The sequence below is a fragment of the Anabas testudineus genome, chromosome 9 (assembly GCF_900324465.2).
Source record: "Anabas testudineus chromosome 9, fAnaTes1.2, whole genome shotgun sequence".
Classification (NCBI taxonomy): Eukaryota; Metazoa; Chordata; class Actinopteri; order Anabantiformes; family Anabantidae; genus Anabas; species Anabas testudineus.
In genome coordinates, this window is record NC_046618.1 from 1,105,412 (window position 1) to 1,128,153 (window position 22,742).

The 22,742-nt window shown below is 39.8% G+C and overlaps 1 protein-coding gene across 2 annotated transcripts; it reads right to left on the reverse strand.

The window, feature by feature from the left end:
* Positions 1–261: 261 nt before the first annotated feature.
* Positions 262–22,411, reverse strand: golga1 (golgin A1). 2 transcript variants are annotated; one of them, XM_026343499.1, is made up of 24 exons: positions 22,224–22,411; positions 19,669–19,958; positions 16,346–16,436; positions 15,383–15,457; positions 13,506–13,603; positions 13,392–13,424; positions 12,285–12,413; positions 11,831–12,000; positions 11,430–11,541; positions 11,242–11,325; positions 10,629–10,754; positions 10,361–10,456; positions 10,098–10,193; positions 9,458–9,553; positions 8,610–8,750; positions 8,335–8,409; positions 8,022–8,111; positions 7,766–7,868; positions 6,729–6,889; positions 6,332–6,490; positions 3,918–3,977; positions 3,295–3,519; positions 3,101–3,187; positions 262–2,428 (listed from the first exon to the last, which is right to left on the reverse strand). In XM_026343499.1, the coding sequence occupies exons 2-24, from the start codon at positions 19,795–19,797 to the stop codon at positions 2,348–2,350; spliced, it is 2,517 nt and encodes an 838-aa protein (XP_026199284.1). In that variant the 5' UTR covers positions 19,798–19,958; positions 22,224–22,411; the 3' UTR covers positions 262–2,347. The 2 variants fall into 2 exon arrangements, with proteins under 2 accessions (XP_026199284.1, XP_026199285.1); XM_026343500.1 differs by lacking the exon at positions 12,285–12,413.
* Positions 22,412–22,742: the final 331 nt, after the last annotated feature.

Consider the following 22,742-nt stretch of genomic DNA (forward strand, 5'->3'; position numbering starts at 1 on the left):
AATCCAACAGTTCTTGAATGAATCCGTCTTCAAAAAGGTGAGATTGCTGAGAAGTGTTCAATTTCAAGCCTTGAACTGTATGATCATTTTTGGCTCCTTAATTGCAACTGAGCTCCAAACTAAAATTCACCAGTGGAGAAACTACTGACTCATTGTGACTGTTCACCGTTTCTAAACTGAGACTTTTCAACAGCTCATGAAAACAAAATGAAGGAAAAGAAACATTTTCTCACCAAATACACATGATCTGGAGCCAGCAGGCATGATTGCATTATTTCAGATTTATTATTAATAAATGTTTGAAAAGGAAACTGTAGTGGTAACAGTTTTTAAATCATAAAAAGCAGAAGACTAAAAAGCAGTAGTGATTGTACAGTTGTGTTTTAGGCTTTAACATAACAGAACTGATCAGGTTAAAAAGTAGATTCATTGATTCTCATGGAGACGGTATACTATATTACCCAGCAGAGTATGGGTAACTACATCAGTCTGCTACCAGTTTGTATTCCTATATCCCAATATACAAAAAAATGATCTCAATAGATACAACTTCAAATACCAGAGAAAAAAATATATGTATGTATATATAACCAATACACTTTTCTGTGACTGATAATGTCCTGCAGATAGCACCCTGATGCATTTCTGCTTCATATTGTATGCATAAGCAAAAATCCAGTATATTCAAAATGAAGAGAATTGCAGAAGACGCTTTAGGGCTGCAACTGTTGAGTTGAAGAGCAGCAGTGCAGATTCCCTGGGCTGCCCACTCATGTAAAAATAAACATTATTTTGTCACTGACATCAGGCGGAGGACTGAGTGACAAGCCGTGTACAAGTTCAGGTCTTAGATGATGACGATAAATACTGCAACTGGCCACATCAAACCATATACATCCACAGATTATAAAGTTCTCAATGCATACAGTATGTACAGATTTCTTTATATAAATAGACATGTGGAATGTAATTTAATTTACATTAGCAAAGGCAGGTAAAAGTCATGTCATGTCCTCCTGTCATTTACGTAGCATTCACTTAATTATAACATTGTTATTATTGTCCAAATACAGTCCATGGTATTCATTTTTGTGTTAAAGGACTAAGGCAGTCTCTATGAACACACTGTATTAGCTGTGGAAGCCAACATAGAAAATGTTTTGTTTTGTTTCCTGCCCTGAACTCTTAACTCACATACAGGTGACATTATATGTGTAAATTTAACTTCAATGGGATAAAATATTCCAAATCCATCCACATTCAATAACCTATAATGACAGAGGGAAAACATGTTTGGAAATTCAACTCATTCATGTTTGTTTTAATTAATAATAGTTATCATCTAGAACTTGAAAGACAAACCTGTGTATATCCCTCTGTCCCCCCACAAGTCACGCTGTATGTCAGGAAAAAGAAACATGACACGATCTCAGTGAACCTCTTTGTAGACCTCCACAACACATTTCGTGGTGAAGAACAGATCAGGACTAGGTTAAAAAATAAATAAATTCTAAAGCGCTGAGTATTTCCAGAAGATTTGGAGTTAAGGTGGTGACCAAGAACCCAGCGGTTTAAAAATGCTTACTTTGTCACCATGGGTCATAGTGAGACATTTGGGGTACCATTTTAATTGAAATGTACAACACAGGAAGGGGCTCTGAATTCTTTCTGAAGCCACTATTTCAACCAAGAAACTGCAGTGTAGAAATACACGTGAGCTGAACCAAAACACCTGTAATGTAATTTGCATTTCATAGTTTGTCCAACCAAGTGGAAGAGATGAAAATGTTTCTTTTCTCTCTGCTAATTGTTTGAAACACAGCCCAGTTAATCACATCTGATCTTGTAGTAACCTTAAGGAACTGGAATTCTGAATCCAGAATTAAACACCTTCAATTCATAGGATTTCACATAGATACACAGTTTAGACTTGATGCGTCCTTTCACAACAATGTGAACGATGGTCATTAAATAAATTCTCACTGGTCATCTTTTCTTACATGCATACTCACATTTTGATGTTTTCAATTACTAGAAAACATCATATTTGTCATATGTCACTTTAAACTCTCAGTTTTACTATATAACATTTGGTCAAAAGCCAGTCTGCCTTATCCACAGACAAGAAAATAGTGTAATTTTAAAATCATCAAATGTGTCTGAATAGGCCTTCCTCTGCCCCTACAGAGAGTCATTCCCACACAGAGCCAGAGAAAACTGTAGGAGGCCGTTTCAAGTTTAAAGCTAGAGTCCTGCTCAGTGGTGGAGTCCACACAGGAAAGAACATGTCCTCCTGGAGGTCCTTTAGTTCCTTTCTCTCCATCGCTTCAGCTTTTTCTGCTGCTCATCAGCTCCAGTGAGTTGAACTGCCTGAGATTGAAGGTCTTATGATACCCTTTGGGGAAGGCTTGGATCCAAACCAGGACATCTACAACACATTTTACAAGGTTAGGCTACAACAAAAGTTGGACAATTCGATTTTTATTTGAAGCCAACTTTTCAAGTCACACTCTTTGACTTTAGCAGAAAAATCAACAAATTGATTAGTGTCAGTGGTATAACTGTAGGCCTATTTCAAATCTGTCTGTGCAGCCTAGAGACTATGTACCGTATCAGTCTGGATTCAGGAAGCAGCACAGTACTATAACTGGAAGTCAGAAGACACAGGAAGCTGAACAGTGCAGCTTTATTTATTAATGTCTCTAAAGTCTTTGATACTGTGGATGGTTGTCTGTCCAAGCAGTAGACTTCACTAAATCTGTTTATGGGCACTGTTCAAAATGGCTTACTGGTATACAGAGTAACCCAGGGTTCTGTGCTTAGCCCTCTCTTATTCCCTCTTTATATAAATAATGTAGGTGTTAATGCAGATGAACCTATACTCAATGTTATGTTGAAAAATCTTAAAATCAGTCCTAATCTCTGGTTTGAGTCCCAAAATGACACTTTTCCATCCTGATGACAGTAACACCCTTAACTCTGGTACCAATTATAGTACATAAGCTTTTAATTTTGTACTGAGACATAGTGGATTGTCAAAGAACACTGGTCTGTTGTGACATTTATTAGAAGCTGTGAGTAAAGTGACTTAAACACTGACCTTGTACTCCAGCGTTTGCTTCAGCATGTCCTCTTCCTCACGAGTGAAGTTCAGCAGCACAGACACAGCTCGTATAAGCTGATATGCCTAACAGAGCACAACACACATAATGGAAACAAATAGGCTTTGTAACAGAGCTGGGGTCTGTCGTCAGATATTACACAGCAAGTGTGTGTTGGAGACAGTGCACTTACCTCGGCCTCTCTTGATGACATAAACTTGAGGACGACATGTTTGAGGTACTCAAAGTTGATTTCCCGTGAGTCATTGAGGTCTGAGGTGTTGGTCACGATGATGTTGGAGGTCCGGGGACTCGGGGTGGCCGCCGGTAGGGGGTCTGGACAAAGCCTCTCCAGTTTTTCTGGTCGGCTTTCTGGCAATTTCTCTTTCCCTTCAGCTTCTGGCTCAGGTTTTAGCTTCTACAGAGTACATCAAAGAAAATGCACAAAAAGTATAATTTTCATTTATATTATGACCCCTTTTTATTAACCCCTTTATAATGTACCACAATCCATTCAAAAAGTCTGGGGATAGTTTAGAGACAGGCAGACAATAAGCACTCGGGCCAGTGTAAAGGAACAGTCACACTTTGGAACCATTGTTGACATTCAAGGGACAACAGAATATCAGAAATTATACAGAAATCCTAATTTAATAATGAGGACAATTACAAATGTCTAAATTAGCAGCAATCTATAGATCCTAAAATGTCAATGACTAATGCTTCAGATCAGATGGCTTTGTTTTGTGCCGTTGTGAGAAACTAATCAACAAATATCAGCATATAGTCATATTTCTACTATACACTGTGTCTTACCAGTTCTTTCTGCAGTGTCCTCTTCAGTTCTGCCAGCCTCTGCTGGAGCTGTTTGATAGTCTGCAAGACAACAACAACTATGATTGAGTGTGTTCACACGCATTTTAGTGCCACAGATGGGTGCCTCTGTGTATTGGTGCGCTTTACTATGTCTCTTTTTGTGTTTTAATTCTGTTTTCTGCCACAGCTCTGGTGGCTCCTACTCCAGAGAAGAGCTCCTAAACATCACAGCTACCACCCCTGTTGAGCTTTTTCCAACTTTTCTGGCTTCTCTAGTGGATTTGGTGGCTATTTTGATCAAGGTCGTGTGAAAGTCAGTGTGAAAGAAAGTGAGGCTCCTCAGTAGAGGTAATTGTTATAGTTGTGCTTCCCAGGTTATTCCTCTCTACTGTTCATTCACTTTGCAACAAAATGGACAAGTTGCCAATGCTTCTAAATAAAAACAGAAACCTTTCTACATCCTGTGTTTTGTGCTTCACAGACACAGGGTTGTGTGATCTTATATTGGACTCTGCACTCCACCTGAGGGGGTTTAACTCTACAGTGCGGACAGACACATGGAGCTTTCCAGCAAAACAAAAGGGGGTGGAATCTTTTTTTATATCAACAGCGGCTGGTGCAATGTCACTGATGTCACTGTACTGTCTCAGCACTGTTCCCTGTATGTGGAGGCCTTCATCATTAACTGTAAACCTTTCTACTTGCGCCATGAGTTCTCCTCATTCATTCTCGTCAGTGTTTACACCCCACCGCGTGCTAATGCACATGAGGCGCAGCATGCACTAGCTGAAGAGATCCTGTTGAATAACTAGTTGGTTATTGTCGTAGGAGACTGCCACAGACTCCCTATATACAAACAGTTTGTCAAGTGTACGACCAGAGAGGGAAATGTACTGGAACACTGTTACACAACCATCATTGGTGCTTATCAAGCTGTCTCTTACGCTGCACTGGGTCAATCAGACCACATCATGGTGCACTTGATCCCAATATACCAGCAGAAATTAAAACTCTGCAAACCTGCTGTAAGAACATCAAACAAATGAAACACTGAGGCTGTTGGGGACCTGAGTGTTTAGACTTTATAAAATATGATGTTTTCAGATCTGACACCAATAGTCTGGATAAGTACAGATACACTGTGGTGTCCTACATTAACTTCAGTGAGGACAGGGTCATTCCATCATGAACCAGGGTGAGTTATAACACTAATGAACCCTGGTTTATTATTGTTATAACATAACTATAACTATAACTATTATTGCTTATATTATTATTAACTCTGTCTGCAAAGATCTTGAGTCAATCACCAAGCCTAGAGCCCCCTACTCTGTGAATGACCTGCGTCTGGCCAACAGCATAAATGCATTTTATTGCTGCTTTGTAAGACAATGGGACAAACCTGTAACCTGTAAATGGTCCGCGCTTTTCTACCTAGCAGGCACTCAAAGCGCTTTACACTGCATCTCATTCACCCATTCACACGCACAAGCACACACACATTCACACACCGATGGCAGAGCTGCTATGCAGCTGACCTGACTCACCGGGGGCAACTAGGGGTTCAGTATGTGCATGTGAGCATGTGACGTGGCAGCCGGGAATCGAACCACCAATCCTATGATTGGCAGTCAACTGCTCTACCTATTGAGCCACAGCCACCCCAACCCTGTACCATGAGTGCCTCGTCTTGTTCCACCTCAAGGACATTACAGACCCCCATTTGCATTCCATGCAGTTCGCCTTTTTGTGTAATGTCTTGCCTTCACTATACCCAGAGACCACTGCCGAAAGTAATTTTAACCAAATGAAAACTGTCTGACACTGTGCTGCATGTGTCAAAGGGTAAACCCAGTCAATGACCAGATCGGAGTTCATTCATTTCCACCATCGTTTTTATAGTACCTCAGATGTAAATTGTACATTTCCGCTACTGGTCGCTGCTGTTTTGTGTTTTTGTGTTCTTTTTTTTTTTTTTTTGCACTGTCTTCAGACGTCTGTCTGCACTTTTTCTTTGTGTTCTTGCACTGTTTGCACTAGGTTGCACAGGATGCACTTTATGTGTTTTGCTAGGACAACTTAGCAGTCCTCAGCTCCATGTATGTCTTGTTGCCGTTTTATGTAGGACCATGGTTCTGGAGAAATGTTGTCTCATTTCACTATGTACTGCTTCAGCTATATGTGGTTGGAATGACAATAAAGCTTCTTGACTTGACTTGACAATAACTTAAGTGAGGTTTTACAACTGAACAAGTGAATAACTGTTAGTCTTGTGAAAAGGAACTGTTTCTCATGTGTCTCTCATGAGTCAATAAGTGACCAGCTCATTTAAGAGCAAGTAAATGCATGCATGATGTAAACTAACTTCAATGTATGTATAGCATTTATTATTTAAGTTTATAAAGGTGACTAACCCGGTTCTTGTCACTCAGCTGCTGTTCCAGCTCTCTGTTAACTTTCTGAATGTGATCCAGATCATCCACCGTCACGCTGCCATTCTGATCCTCCTCACACACTTCAGGGGTGTGAAGCTGCTCTGTCAGGGTTTCCACCTCCACCTCCAGGTACGAGATCTGAACAAGCAACAAACCACACTGACTGTCATGCATGTCTGATTAGAAATTTTAGTTAATTCTTTGTACAACAGATAATTGGTTGTACATAACTGATAACAGAGAACATAAATATAGACGAGGTTAGAGCAACACATTTGTGTTAGAGAATATGTAGTAAATATGTAACAAACAAAGGGCCAGATGTTGATGTATGAGAGCATGAAGTGTATGTTCAGACTTGACAGGAAGTGCTAACCCGTGCCTGGCAGCTGTCAAGCTGCTGTGTCTGACTGAGTAGCTCCTCCCTCAGGATGATCAGCTGAGAGTCTTTCTCCTGTTCTATCTGTTCGTGCTGGGCACGCATCCGCTCGACCTCTTCCTGCAGCTGGACCACTGATGCCTGCCGGCTCTGCACCTCTGCAACACACACACACACACAGTACAAGTAGTACTGAATTTCAGATGTATGAATGTTATTTATTGACAAGAATCCTTTAGAATTTTAACATAAGAAAATACCTTCTGATTTTTAATCTCCACCACAATTGCCGCACATTAGTGTCTATAAAGCTCAGTTACCAGTGTCTCCTGACAAAAGTTAACCATTGGTAGTTTCACAAATTCTTGCATTATAAAAGAAGAAACAAAAAACATAAAAATAATTTGTATGTGGCCACATCTGACTTTACAGTAGAACAGTGAGCTAATAGTCCAATGACTCTAAAATATGGTTCTGGAAATAAAGCTACCACTATTAGGATACTTGAAAGCAAACCACTCCACTCCTGTCACCTCTCCCTCTCCCTGCTGCCTTACACTCATCTAGCCCATGAATCAGCTAATATCAGCTGGAAGCCAGTATTAAACATTTACATTTTGTTATTTGGCAGGTGCTTTTATCCAAAGATTTACGAGACAAAGGGCAGGGTAAGAGTAAGGAGGTCTTGAAGAGGTCCTTAGGAAGCCAGGATTGAAATCCCAGTCTTCCACATGGAAGGCTGCAATTTTACCACTACACTTTCTAGCAATAGAAGACACAGCATGTTCACAAATTGATTGGTGACGATGGCTCTAAAACGTCACTAGGAAATCTCTCTGAATCTCTCTCTTCCAGTACTTTAAACCCATCTCTGTAGCTGATGTTTAGAAGCATATTGGAACAGAAATGAACAACTACTGTTTACACATTGAGAAAAAATATATTAAGAACATAAAACGCAATTACACAAAAAAAGAAGGAACTTCAGGTGGCACTATTTTAGGTATTAAATGTTTGTGTGTGTGTGTGTGTACCATTCTGAAGTGTTGCGATGTCTTGCTCTCTCAGTGCTAACTTCTCAGTGACAGAGGACAGATCCTGCTGTGAACTCTGAAGAGTTGAGGTCAGTTCTCTAACCTGACAATTAAGTACACATTAACACTTCATTACACACCGTACGCTTTCACAATCACTCACAGAATGAGAAACACCGTGATATTCTATATTGTCTTGTGTGAGTGACCATTTAGAGGTGCAGTCAACAATGCGTGATGTCTGTTTACCACAGACCTGTGTTTGCAGCTCCTCCTTCTGTTGTCTGGTGTCTTCCAGAGCTTTGGCGATTTCTGTGCTCACTGTTTGCCGGCTGTCCAGCTCCGCCTGAGGGAACACAGACCACAAATACACCTTGCTCTTCTCTATAATGATCACCCTAACTGATCTAACAGGCATTCTGCTCTTCATCATTACTGCAGTTTTATTTATATTTTACTGAGATCTCTGTTTCAGTACAATATATGATTGTATGCGTTGCATGCATTCAAGTGTTAATCGAATGTGAACAACTGCATTAAAAAAGTAAAGGTGTTGAAGGTGTCTTTACCCTGCACTGCTCGAGCTCTTCTGCCTGCTTCTTCAGTGTAGAGTTCACATCATTCCTCTGCTTCTCCAGACCAGACTAAAACAGAAGGAGCAGGCAACCCGGTAAATGATAAACTCAAGACCATCCCTTTTTACTGCATTGGTTTCAGATTTATATAAGCCATTATTCCACAGCTGATTGGGATGAACACAGGTACACCCCAAGGATGAATTAACAGGACATACTAGCCCAACTGCATCAAAGAGCAAAAGAGCTCAGTGAGAAGCAGAACATACCACCCTGTCCTGCAGCCTCTGTCTGTCTGTCTGTAGAGAGGTGATGCTTTCTTCCAGCTTGCTGGTCTTCTCCTGACTCTGCTGCTGCAGCAGACAAACCTGCTGATCCAGAAAGGCTTTCTGTGCGGTCCACTGTCCTTGCTGAAAACACATATACAATGGCACTGTTTAACATACTGTGTGTGTAAATGCTACACTTCTCTGGGTGTTTAGCATTTTAAAATAGTTAGTTGAACTTAAACTAATATATATAAGTTAATTTTGTTATATTTTTCAATCCGCACACATTATTATCCAACAATTAAATAAATGAAAGTCATAAATAATTTCAATAAAATACGCAAAACCCCTATAAATTTCATATGCTGTTCTGTACATGTGTTCTGTACATTTTCTGTGCAAGTGCATGGGCAGAATAATTAATTCTGAAAGTAGATTTCTTGTGTGGTAAAATCGACCTCGTATATGATACAGAAGCAATTTTGAATGACTGAAGGTTATTTGAAATTAATTTAGCTTGTGTTGTTTTTAAATATGTGTTTTATGTATAAAACTGTAGCAAGTCATCAATAATTAACATGTAAAATATGTAAAATGTGTGAAAGTTAGTTACATTTATTTATTTTCCACCAGAGTATAAATCACCATGCAAAAGTTTGGGGTCATTTAGAAATATCACTAGTTTTGTAAGAAAAGAGATTTAATAACAGAAATGCAGTGTAAAGATGTTAATAGTTAAGAATAAATGACTAAAAAGCTGCAAATAGCTGTTTTTTATGAAACATTTACACAGGTGCACAGAGGGCCATTATCAGCATTAGTTATGTTAGTACTATTGTGCTACTTACCAGTTTATCCATGTGCTGCTGTTTCTCTGTGATCTGCTGCTCTGCACTCTCAAGTTTTTCACTACCCTCTGAGACTTGCTGCTCCAGGTTAGCTATCTGAAACACATTATGGTACAAGACGATTGTGACTAGATTCACACACTATGAGAACATCAACATTGAGTCAACAGAAATCAATAAATAATCAGGCAAAGTGAAGAATGCTTAGAAATTACAAACTTTACTAATGGCATTGATAGTTTATCCATATGTTGATATGAACTATGAATTAAATAAAGAAAAGGACTATACTGTAATGTGTTTGAACATTCACCATTACAACTTAATAGGTCTTTGACGTCATGGCTGTGAAACTGATATGATGTGGTTCTGCTTTCTGCTGATGAAAAGTTGGTTCCAGCTTCATGCAGCTTGAAGCTCTGAGGTTCACTCTTTGTTTCATGATATATTCTGATTGTTATGTTTTATTATTAAAACTGTTTGTTGTTATATAAAGCAATATTATTGCTTTATAATGCTTATCATCTACTTCCACCTACCACTATCACTTTAGAATGTCAGGGCAGCATATAAAAAAAGCAACTGATGTCAGAAGTTGCCGTTATATTTATGTCTTACAGCAATGTGTCTGACTGCTTACCTGTGTGTCTGTTCTCTCTCTGTAGGACCTGGAGGACTCGTCTTTGTGTCGTAGAAGAGTCTGCAGCTCAGTAATACTGCAGCTCATTCTTGATACCTGAGGTCAGACAAGCAAGACACCTGGTAAGCTAAAGAGTTTTATTACTTATTGCACCATCAAGCTGCTATGGAAAACTTTGAGTTTGAAAAATCCAGAATCCAGTTTCAGCCCCAACTGGGGCTGAAACTGGATTCGAAGATCAGGGTTTAACTGAAATTTTTTACCTGTGCCTCTAAAGAGCTGACTGTATCGGCATGGTTTGTCCGAGCAGTCAGCAGTTCTGCTCTGGTCTCTTCCAGATTTTGTTCCAGGCTGGACTTCTGCAAAGGAAACAACATCACTGAAATAGATATATATAGATGCTTCCATTTTCCTCCTCACAAATCGATATAAAGTCTTCATATAAAGACTTTGAAACACAGATAGGACACAGTCATCATGTTTTACTAGCTTTAAAAACATTACATAGTAATTGGATTCAGTAATTTTCACCTCCTGAAGGAACTCCTGTAGATGCTCGTCCTGGCTCAGGTTGCCCTGAAGTCGCCTCTCCAGAGAGGCAACTTTCTTTTGAAGGTCCACCAGCAAGCGCTCCTTGTCCTCCTCTGTCACAGCAGCCTAATGATATAAAAACAGGACATGTCCAAAAACATACAGATATTCCTCATTTAAACTGTTTCTCCAAAAGCTAGATTACTGTCTTGTCCTCTAATTTCAGCAACCACTGCACTGACAAACTATTAGATTCACTTGTGTGTTTACATGAGATTGGAGTCGGCTTTCTTGAGCAAGACGATTTCTTTAGTGTCATGTAAACAGGAAACCTGGGTTCCGTAATCACAGCAGGATTTGAGAAACTGGATTTGAGATATTCCAAGGTAGATTTCTACCTTTCTACCTACCTTTCTACCTTTCTATTTCTAGAACTCAGATCTGCCATGTATTCCCCTAATCAGAGTTCTATGCAGTTAAAAATGCTGAATCATTTGATAATGTGACATGAACCCAGTTAGATGCTATATGTTCACTGTTTGTGGGAGGGAGAGGTGGAGTTCAAAAGGACAATATAATTACTGATAACTTGTGCTACTCGTTATGTTCTGACCTTTTGTTGTTGCAACTTCAGGGCATCATGCTCAGTCTGTAAATCATGGAGAGACTTCTCTAAATTTGAAACCATACTCTGTGACTGAAAAACAAATGTTTAATTCATCAGAAAAACAAAAAACAATGAATCTACAGTTTTAATAACTTCTATAAATTATGATTTTGTACTACAGAACTCTAACTGACCTTCTGGAAGTCTTCAGAGACCTGCTGGATGACTGACTGCAGCTCTTGGCATCGTCCCTCCAGTTCACCGATCTTTTTATCTGCTTCCTCTCTGAGCAGCAGCAGCTCCTCTCTGCACAAATCCAACAATATACACTTTTCCATTTCTTTTTCCATTCCCCTTTCCAGTTTTTTTCCCCCCCGACTTTATTGGGTGAATATGATTTGTGTTTTTTAATTAATATCCAATTACATGGAAAGCTTAGCAGTGAGATGGCTTAGTTGAAAGTCAAAGATATACTGAGCATGACAATACCTCAACTCATACAATTCTTCCTAGATGTTTCCTACATTTAGAAACTCAGTGGAACACCACAAACAAATCAGCCCACCTATACAAACATGAAAAAAAACACTCTTACCGCTCTATTTCCAGCTCAGAGCTGAGTCTGCAGCTCTCCTCATAATGCTGTTGCAGAGCCTGGAGTTTGCCTCGAGTCTCAGACAGCCCTCGCTTTGCTGACTGAGCTTCAGCCTCTTTCTGCTGGAGCTCTCTCTGCCGCTGGCTCAGCTGCTCCTCCTTCCTTAGCAACTGGTAGACATACAGTAAATCAAACAACGCACTGAAGAAAGTGCTTCAATAAACTCAGGTACAAATCACACCCCAAGAAATTAAGTGCTTTCACCTCCATAGACTCTCCCCTTTCCTGAACTAGGATACACAGATTGTATTTGCTCTACAGCTCCTTCTTTAAAGTTACTAAGTTCCAGCTTATCTCAACTTTTCTATTAAATTACCAAATGGAAAAAAAGAAGGTGATAAACTGCATCACTACTTTTATATAAATCCAACCAAATCACTTCACATGTACGCACCATGTGTTTAACTTTAGCAAGTTCCTGTTGCTGAAAGCCCTCCAGTTCATCCAGGTCATCCCTTTTGTGGAAGAGAGCTAAACTTTGCTCCATCATCTCCTCTAGTCGGGCTGACAGGGCAGCCTTCTCCTAAACAAACACAGCAGTTATAATATACCCAGTCCATTGTCCATTTGCGGGACATGTGAAGGTTTTAAGAAGCTAAATTTAAAGCTTTGCTTTGAGTCTGTGTCTTCTAGCAGTGACTTGGAGCTGTTATTCTTATAGTGAGTCACAATTCACACAGTTAAGTCAATACATTTTGTTTAAAACTGTATTAGTGTCCTGTATGAGTTTTAGTATATTAGAATATACTAAGGAGCCAATGGTGATGAGGTGATCACAGAACGATAGAAGCAGAGATCAAAAGGATAGGACATCAACTCAACTTGAACACCGGACTGGCTACACCATATCAAATGGGACATGATGAAAGCACTGTTGGAAGAGCTGGAACATGGCATTGACACTGGTATGGATGGATTTTATTTTAAATGTCTGATTGCAATGTGCTACTGCCATAACATGCTCTAGGCTGTATTGGTTGAAAAACAGTGAAAATAAATGTGTTCTATGATGTCTGGGACTGTACAGTCTATATAAGTCTATACATATGCTTCTGATTCACTGAACATACACAGTACAGGACGCTTAGATTGATTTCATGGGTAAAATCCTCCTCCTTCTACTCCCTTTGATACTCCCTCTCCCTTGTTTCTGTATGTGTTCACACTCAGCAACTTCAACAGCAGTTTAACTTCATTCTTGCAAAAATATTTTTTTTTAAATGACACTAAACTACCAAAAACTCTTTGGAACACAAACAACATGAAGAAAACCCACCTTTCCAGAGGTCTCACTCTGTTTTTTTAGATTGTAGCAGACTTCAACAGACAGCTGCAAAACAGCTGTCTGAAATAATCCAACCTAGCAACCAGCCGCAGCAAACAGGTTCAGTATGAAACCGCCAAAATAGTGTGCTGCGCTGCCTGTGGTTTATAATCAAAACTAAATAACTTATTGCTGAAAGTCACCAAAGAAAGGTTAAATAAAAAAAACAAAACTTACTTTTTCCACACTGGCCATCTTTTCCATCCATTCCTGCAGATAAGGGACATAAAGAGATAAGTACACAAGCCATTAATCAGCACTGTGCTACATGGAGGACAGAAAGGCATTTACCTGATCCTTCTTTTCCAGTGCTAAAGCCATTCCCTCTGCCATCTTGGTTCTGCTGGTCTGGTGTGATTCGTTCTGTTCTTGAAGTTTCTTTATGGATGCTGAGCAATGAGAGAGGGAGAAAGAAATACAAAGGGGGAGGTGGAAACGACACAGTGAAGTTTGTATGCAACCGAAGAGAACAGAAACATTAAATAGCACAAATAGTGGCGTTGTTAGTAGCTGTGAAAAGTTAGAGTCAGATTAAGAAGTGTTTTTATTCCAGAAGCAAGACAGGCAAAGATAAGCAATGCATGGCAGCTGACAAAAGTTTAAATGCTGTTTGTTAATGATCTAATTGCAATATATACTTAAGAAAAAAAAATCCACCCTGAAGTAATTAAACAAACCCTCTAAAACTAGCTGCACTATTAACTGCAGTACTCAAGTACAATATCAACATTCCAATTATTTCAGAGCATTAATACTTGAGGATAAACCTCAGCCTCCTGTCCTTACCATGAGGTAAATTCTTACATGTCATCTGTGTTGCTAAGGGGAAAGTTGTGGACTCATTCAAATAAAAAGGACTGAATTCTTGGCCTAATAGTGATGTTTGAGATGCCATGGAGTAGCTGAATTAGAATCTTCTGGGGAGCAGGAATGTTGTCTGTAAATCTAATGGGAACCTGCAAATAACTTCATGTCCACAGGATGGAGCTGTGTCCCGCTCCACTTGTCCACTGTGCCACAGTCCCACAGTCCCAATAGGGAGGGAGTTCAGAAACTTAGCATCTTCAAGCACATTTCTAATGAGAAACTGTCCGGGGTGTAGCCTTCCTCAAGCACAATAACAGCTGGCATAGGCTCCAGCACCTCTGCAACCTTTGAGAGGAATTGCAGTTAGGATAATGGGTGGATGGACAGGTTCTATGTGCAAAAGATGAAAAAGACCATCCAGACTGCGGTATATGTTTATGTTTATGACTTTTCCTGGAACGTCAGTCAATATATCAACAGAGCAATGTCACACCTCACTCTGTACATGCTACAATAGCGTGACTTTGAAATCACTGAGTTTGTATTTGACAGCCCTGCTTGCAGTCCAGGTCTGCCTCCTATTGAAAAGTCACAGTGGAGAATCAGACATTTTGTATTTACAAAATACAATTAGGTTGGCCAGTAGGTCAACAGTAGTAATCATTTCTTTGCTATTTTGTCAGATAAATGAACAATATTTTAGTTTAGATGTAAAAGCTGGGAAAAGGTGATCTGGTTGTGCATCCAATGGTCACTGGGACAATGGCACGTCATGGAGCAAAAACACAAAGCAGCTGTGTACAGTGAATGTCAAGGATGTTGGGATTCTCTTTCAAGTCCATAACAAGAAACCAAAATGCAAAATAACTTTAAGACGACTTTAAAACAACATTTTAGTTGCAAGTGTAGATGCGATCCTTGACCTGTACAAAACCAAAGCTAGAGTAGCTGGTGAGCTACATTCATGTCACACAGTCAATGTTTCTTTTTACTATACATCTAGCTGAAAAAATTGGTGCACATGAAATCTTTAGGAGGTGTTATCATCCATTGTAGAAAACTGTAATTATAGTAGACATGTGGAGCAAATGGAGGGAAAGTGAGTAAACTAACAAGGTAACACAATGCATAACTCATCATCAATAAAAGCATCAATAAAAAAATGAGGGTGGATTTTATGAATGAAAAGAAAAAGCATCCAAGGCTCCCAAAGCAAACCGCAAGCCCATGATACTAGCATCTAGAATAAAAGAAAAACTGGGAGTAAAGTGAAGCTGTGCTAGGTGATGGGTATTACAGTATATACTGTAGACAGATGAGAGAAAGGAAGCTAATTGGGAAAGGAGAGTAGAGGTACGTACAATCCTGATGCTTTTCTAATGCAATTTCAAGCTTGTCCTTGGTCTTCTGCATAATTCGTAGCTGCTCAGCGTAGTCTAGTGTCGGGAAGTAGGGTGATGGAATGGGGTATCAACAACACATGCACGCACACACACGCCCACACACAACCGAACACACAAGACAACGAGGAGCGACAGATTGAGTAAAGAGAGAGGCAGGAGAGAAAGTCAACAAAAGGAGAGGGGGAAAACAAAAGGGAGAACATGATTGAGAAATAATGGAAGGTAAAACTACTAATGATTTTCTTATCTGAGAAAACCATAGTGGTTAAAAGGTTGCATGACAATGTGCGACCTTTAACCTTTTCTAGTGGTATGAAGTCACATAGGCGACCCAAAGGAAAGGAGCTATTGTGTGAAGAATAGGATTAAAAACACCCTAAAGCTAGAAATATATAAGGACTTTTTCACACTCCATGTAGGCCAAAACAACAATAAGTCAATATATTCCGAAACATTTACATAAATCACCATTAACAAGAAAGGGTGACTAACTTTTGTGCTATATTTTATTAAATCTGATCAGCTTTACTGTTTTACATTCAAAATAGGTGGTCGACAGTGTTCTTCCAGGCAACACAGCACGGCCGTATACTGTATCTATAGAAATGTATAGACCTGCATATAGACAGATTATATATATAGATAGCTGAGGAAGTGAGAGGACACATGATAAATTATTTGACAATGTTAAATGTGATGTTTAAAAAGTGTGTGATCGGTGCTGTAAGTTGATTCCATGATAGAATGTATAGCTTGTTTAACAAATTGAGCTAAAAACTGTTCAAAAGCTAGACTCAAAGTGACATGATTCTGAAAATTTTATATCATTTCTAGCACTGTGCATTACTGGCACAAGCTAAACTTGAGTTTAAATCTCTCCTGAGAGCTACAGGTTGAATATTTGCAGCAGACATGTCCTACCTGAGAGCTTGGCCTCCAGCTTCCGGATCTGATCATTCCTTCTGAGGAGCTGAGCAGGCAGGTCATCCCTGGAGCTGCTGCCATCAGATGCCTAAAGACACAGACACACACAGACATCAGTTGTTGTTGTTGTTGTTGTTGTTTTTGCCGTTGACATTTTCTGAGCTCCTCAGGTATCAAGTCAATGATACCAATCATGTAGTTTTTCCTTAACATTTTTATATCAAACATATTCTATTATCACACTAAACTGGCAGTGGTATTGGTTGAACTAGTGCAGCGGTAAAAAACTAATGCAGAAAGGAAATGTGTCAGCAGACAGCATCATACAAACAAGCTAAGTAAACTGTGGAACCTAAACCTAAAGTTTTCATTGTACCAGAAACACAATGTCCCATATCAGTTGGCAGTATTGATCCTGAGCAACTTCACTAAATTATTTAGCCTTGTGCAACAGAGACATCACTACCTCAGGAGGCTGGCTTCCTCTGTGAGAGATTACACTAGCTATGTGACATGGACTTTATTACAAGTAGTGACAGCAGCATATACATTGAAAACAATATGAAAAAAATCCTGAACCCTGAATACCACTGAGAGCACTGCAAATTCTATAAAAAGGTATGTGAGAAGCCAGAAATGAGAGCACAAATCAGACAAATATCAGTGCTACATCTTACATAAGTTGATTTTAAGACAACACAGCATCCTCCCAACATGCACTCAATACAAAAGAGCCCAGACAACTACACTGTCACTATTCTAAATTAATGTCAGTCACATAAGCTCCATTGTGTGAAACTACCTGACTTTTTCAAAGATCAGCCAAAATTCTATAGTAGCACTGATTTTAAATTATTTCTATACCTTTCTGGAACCAATTGAGTAACAAATGGCATATGATAAATGTTATGAAAAGAAAAATCTATACATGATGAGCTCATCATAATTATTAAATCTATCTTCAATTACAACTGAAAGGGTGTGACTGAAGATAAATTTAACTGAAAAAAAGTTTAAACTGTTCTATTTTAACTACTTGTAATGAAAAACATGTTGTAGAGAATAAAAACTGTGTGTTTTATTACAATGGAGCATATGGAGTATATGTCCCCATTCCAGCTGAGATCTCTAAGTGGATGTTGAGCTGGTGCTAAACTAAAAGCTAGGAGATGGAGATACAGACCTTTCCCATCATCCATCATCATGAGAAATCAACTGTATACTGAACAAAAGAGAGGAATTGGAGGCACTGAGTAGGACCCACAGAATTCCACAAGCATGGCCTGATGTGTTTTTCTGAGACCTGGTTGAATCAAAACCCTGAAGACTCCTGTGTGGATGTGCTGAACTTCACCCTGGTACGAGCAGACAGAGATGCTCAGGCATGTGGCGAGACATGAGGTGGAGGACTTGCTTTATTTTTAAACGAGATGGTGTAACTCCTGTCATGTTACTGTAAATGAGAGGATATGCTGTCAGGATGTTGCTTTTGGCAGTTGGTCTCAGACCGTATTATGTTCCCAGGGAATTCCAGGGAATTCAGTCAAATCATAGCAATACAAGTGCAAATCCAAATGTTGCATGTGAAGTCATCAATGAGACTGTTGCCAGGATACAAACGCAACATTCTGAGGGCTTTTTTATAATTTTATGAGATTTTACCATGTAGCGCTAACCTCAAACCTGACTGAATCTTCCCAGTTTGTCCTACAAGAGAAGATTAAACACTGAATCTACTATCTACAAACATCAAGGAGGTCTCCAACAGAACAACATCAGAGAAGAGAAGTTCAACAACTTTTACAGCTACGAAAAAAGAACAGCCAGGCACCAGTGGGTGATGCTGACAGAGCCAGTTCAACTGAAAATGCAGCCTGTCCCCCCACAACCCTCTCCTCCTCCATCTACTCCAACTCCTTTTCCTATACCTGTGTGCATCTCCATTCCTGCAGCTATGCCCCCTCCGTCCCCTAAGTATGGTCCAGCATCTGTCACAGTAACAGGGGATAGACTGCAATTACAAAGACTGTGCGGTGGTAAGGCAGTGCCCCAATGATGTATGTCCTAGCGGGGTTAAGGACTGTGCTGCTCAATTATGTGATCGTCTCCAGAGGATCTTCAACCTCAGTCTACAAATGGGGAAGGGTCCAGCTCTGTGGGTGTCCAGCTGAACTAAATAACTATAGGCCTGTGTCTCTCACATCCCACAATATGAAGGTCCTGGAGAGGATGATCATCAGACATGCAATGGATCCCCTGCAGTTTGCTTACAGAGAACACACAGTGTATGTGATGCTGTCTTCTACATGTGTTACCGTGTTATGTCTCATCTGGAAGAATCTGCAAGTTATATTCTTGGGTTTTTCAAGTGCATTCAATACCATTCAAACAATCATCCTTAGAGAAAAACTGAAAAGGATGGGGGTTGACCCCTCATTTGTTTCCTGGACCACTAATTACCTGACAGAAAGGCCACAGTTAGTCAGGCTGAGGAACTGCATCTCTGGTAAAGTCCTATGCAGCACTGTGGCTCGACACAGGACTGTTTTGACTCCTGTACACACTGTAAACAGCAGACTTCAAGCACAATTGTGAGTGTTGCCACATTTAGAAGTACTCTGATGATACTGCAATTGTTGCATGTATCAACTGTTTCATTTCCGTTTTCTGCCACAGCTTTGGTGGCTCCTACTCCAGAGGAGAGCTCCTGAATATCACAGCTACTACCCCTGTGGAGCTTTTTCCAACTTTTCTAGCTTCTACTAGTGTGTGCTGCCCTGGGTCAATCAGACCACATCAGGGTGTACTTGATCTCGGCATACCGGCAGAAATTAAAACTCTGCAAACCTGCTGTGAGGACATCAAAGAAATTGACAGCTAAGGCTGTGGGGAAACTGCAGGAATGTTTAGACTGTACAAACTGAAAAGTTTTCAAGTCTGCCACCAATCGTCTGGACAAGTACAGATACACTCGGATGTCCTACATTATCTTCTGTGAGGACAAGGTGAGTCCATCATGACAGACAGCAAACAGACAGACAGACAGTTTGTGAGGCTTGGAAAGCATGTCTCGGAATCCCAGAAGAAGAGTCAAACAAAAGACCCTATCAAGTGGCTCTGTCAAATTTTACACCAGTGATTATATGACATTCATTGTCATGTCATTCATAACATAAAGCTGTTATGTAAAATGTACATAAACATTATTCTAGTAACTGGTTAAGTGTTTGAGATGAAGCAACATCTAGAATCGTCATCTAGAAAAACATGCAAACATTTCAAAGCACTAGGTTAGTGGCCGGTATTTAACAATTACTTACAAAGTCATCTCCAGAGTCTGCTCCGACTGAAGTAATGGACTCCTTGCTGATAGTGCGTGGTATACGAACTCCACTCCGAGGCACAGTGGCGGCCTCCTCTGCAATCTTCTTCTTCAACTTGGCAAACATGTTCGTCCTTTCAATAGCTGTGTTTGGGTGCAACTTTACAGTTTCTGGATAATATGCGACTTTCCGTGACGCATGGAGTTTATGGCTCTGTGTTGTGAGGGCTGAAACAGAGCCGCGTTATGCAGTATGACTGAAACGTTTGCACTCCCATCATGTTACATCTAGAAAAAAGGAACAAAATGGTTATTGAAATGCCAAGGTGGCAACAGAGGTTACTTAACAGCAATATATTATATTGTCTTAATAAGGCCAACAACAAGATCAATACCCACTCTGTTATCATCATTAGCATACAGGTGCATCTCAAAAAAATGTACTATCATCAAAAGGTTTATTTATTTTACTAATTCAGTTCAAAACATGATACTTGCATATTATATAGATTCATGACACACAGAGTTATATTTTCAACCGCTTTCTTTTAATTTTGATGATTAGCTTACAGCAAAGAAAACCCAAAATTCACTATCTCAGAAAATTTGAATATTACATAAGCTCAATTAAAAAAGGGATATTTTATTTAAAAATGGCAGAAATGCATACCCGTGTACAGTATAGGAACTCAATACTTGGTCTGGGCTCCTTTTGCATGAATTGCTGCATCTATGCGGCACGGCATGGAGCCGATCAGCCTGAGACACTGCTGAGGTGTTATGGAAGGCCAGGTTGCTTTGATAGCGGTATTCAGCTCATAGTTTAGGTCAGGCGAGTTCGCTGGCCATTGAAGCACAGTGATAACATGGTCATTAAGCCAGGTATTGGCACTTTTGGCAGTGTGGGCAGGTGTCAAGTCCAGCTGGAAAATAAAATCTGCATCTCCATAAAGCTTGTCAGCAGAGGGAAACATGAAGTGCTCTGGAATTTCCTGGTAGATGGCTGCACTGGGTTTGGACTTGATAAAACACAGTGGACCAACACCAGCACATGACATTACTCCTCAAATCCTCACTGACTGTGGAAACTTTACATTGGACCTAAAGCAACTTGGATTTTGTGCCTCTCCACCACTCTTCCTCCAGACTCTGGGCCCTTGATTTCCAATTCAAATGCAAAATTTACTTTAATCGAGAAAGAGGACTTTGGACAACTGAACAACAGTCCAGTCCTTTTCCTCCTTAGCCCAGGTAAGACGCTTCTGATGTTGTCTCTGGTTCAGGAGTGGCTTAAAACAAGGAATGCGTTGCTGTATCTCCTGGCTAGGTCTGTGTGTGGTGGCTCTTGAAGCACTGACTCCAGCTGCAGTCCACTCCTTGTAAATCTCTCCAAAATTATTGAATGGCCTTCACTACACAATCATCTCAAGGCTGCGGTCAGCCCTATTTGTGTTTCTCTGTCACACCTATTCCTTTCACTCAACTTTCCATTAATATGTTTGCATAAAGCATTCTGTTAACAGGCAGCTTCTTTAGCAATGATCTTTTGTGGCTTACCCTCTTTGTGGAGGGTGTCCATGACTGTCTTCTGGAAAACTGTCAAGTCAGCAGCCATGATTGTGCAGCATCCTGAACCAGACTGAGAGACCATTGAAAGACTCCGGCAACCTTTGCAGGTGTTATTAGTTAATACGCTGTTTAAAGTATGACCCCATTAGTCTACAACATTGAGCTTTTTAATAATAATTATTAGGGTTTTCATTAGCTGTAAGCCACAGTCAGAAAAAAAAATGGAATTCAAAAATTTTAATTAAATTCCTGAAATAAATAAATTGTGATGACATTCTAATTTATTGAGATGCACCTGTATACTATGTGGCACCAGTTATTGTTCTACAGCATATAACAAGCGAGCTAATTTGACATAACCATGATCGACAACTGTAAAATTAAACCGAAAAACTATGCTAAAAAATATTTAACTGTTATGTATTGGACAATTAATATTTAACTTCAAAACTAGATTAGTGCTTGTCGAATTGATTTTACCATGCAATGGGGAAAGTGTTTCTCACAGTTATTAAATACTGTGCTGATAATGTTACTCAAAGCAGATGATAAACAACCGTTTACTACACTATTTAGTAATGCAAACAGCAACAGACCCTTTATTTGCTTCAGTTAGTACAAGACATACAATTTCTAAAGACCCAGAAAATAGTATGCAAAGTAGCCAAGCCAGATTCAGAAATGATTTCCTTAGAGTTTGCAACGTTAACTTAAGCTGCTTCCACGCTTGGGTCACGGTCAGTCTAAATAATTCAGCCTTCTAGCTAATGTGTACATAAGTTAGCTAAGGTCATAAACTGCAGCAAAGTAAAAGAGCTAAGGAACTCCAGTGTTAATCCCAATAGAAATGTAACGTTACAGCTACACAGTCGAACTATGTTTTGACAGGCAGCTAGCCAGCTAACTATTCTAGCCATAACAATGAGAGTTAACGCTAGCGTCACCGGGTGATGTTAGCTTTCGGTGGCTTCTCCTTTCACTTACCATATAAATTTCGAAGTATGTCAGTCCGCTGCTTTGCCAGGAGCTGATTAACTGTACATTCGCGCCTTCTCAAGATACATTCAAAGAACAGCTACTGCTGTGAAAGTCTACATGTACTTGCTGCTTCTGTTTCGCCTGACAAGCTAACTCTTGCTAGCTGGTGAGCTACACGTAATCACCCCAACACAGATGACTGACGACGTCATGGCTGCGCTGTTGCTGATTGGCTGAAAGCAGCGAGAGGCGAGGAAGTGCAACTGTAAACATGCGCCGCCTGTAGGCAAGAAGAGCAATAGCAGCAGCAAGCTTTTCGACATGCAGTCATCAGAGTACAGGACACAATCTGCTTGCAGATCTTTTGCTTTTAAACCATTAATATCCTGATGTTTAAAATATTGAAGATTATGTTATTTATGCATAATTATGTAATATTGGGAATTAATGTTTTTGTCTGGCCACAAAAAAGTCACCACCTGTATTTCACTAAACAAATAGGTAGGAGCCCTTCACTAGGTAATT

Bases quoted from the DNA above. Each gene is read 5' to 3' on its own strand.
- golga1 (XM_026343499.1), bottom strand. From the start codon at position 19,797: ATGTTTGCCAAGTTGAAGAAGAAGATTGCAGAGGAGGCCGCCACTGTG. The intron at 7,869-8,021 runs GTCTGTGGTAAA...CTTAATTGTCAG, and splicing joins AGGAGGAGCTGCAAACACAG to GTTAGAGAACTGACCTCAAC. The intron at 3,520-3,917 runs GTAAGACACAGT...TGTACTCTGTAG, and splicing joins GGACACTGCAGAAAGAACTG to AAGCTAAAACCTGAGCCAGA.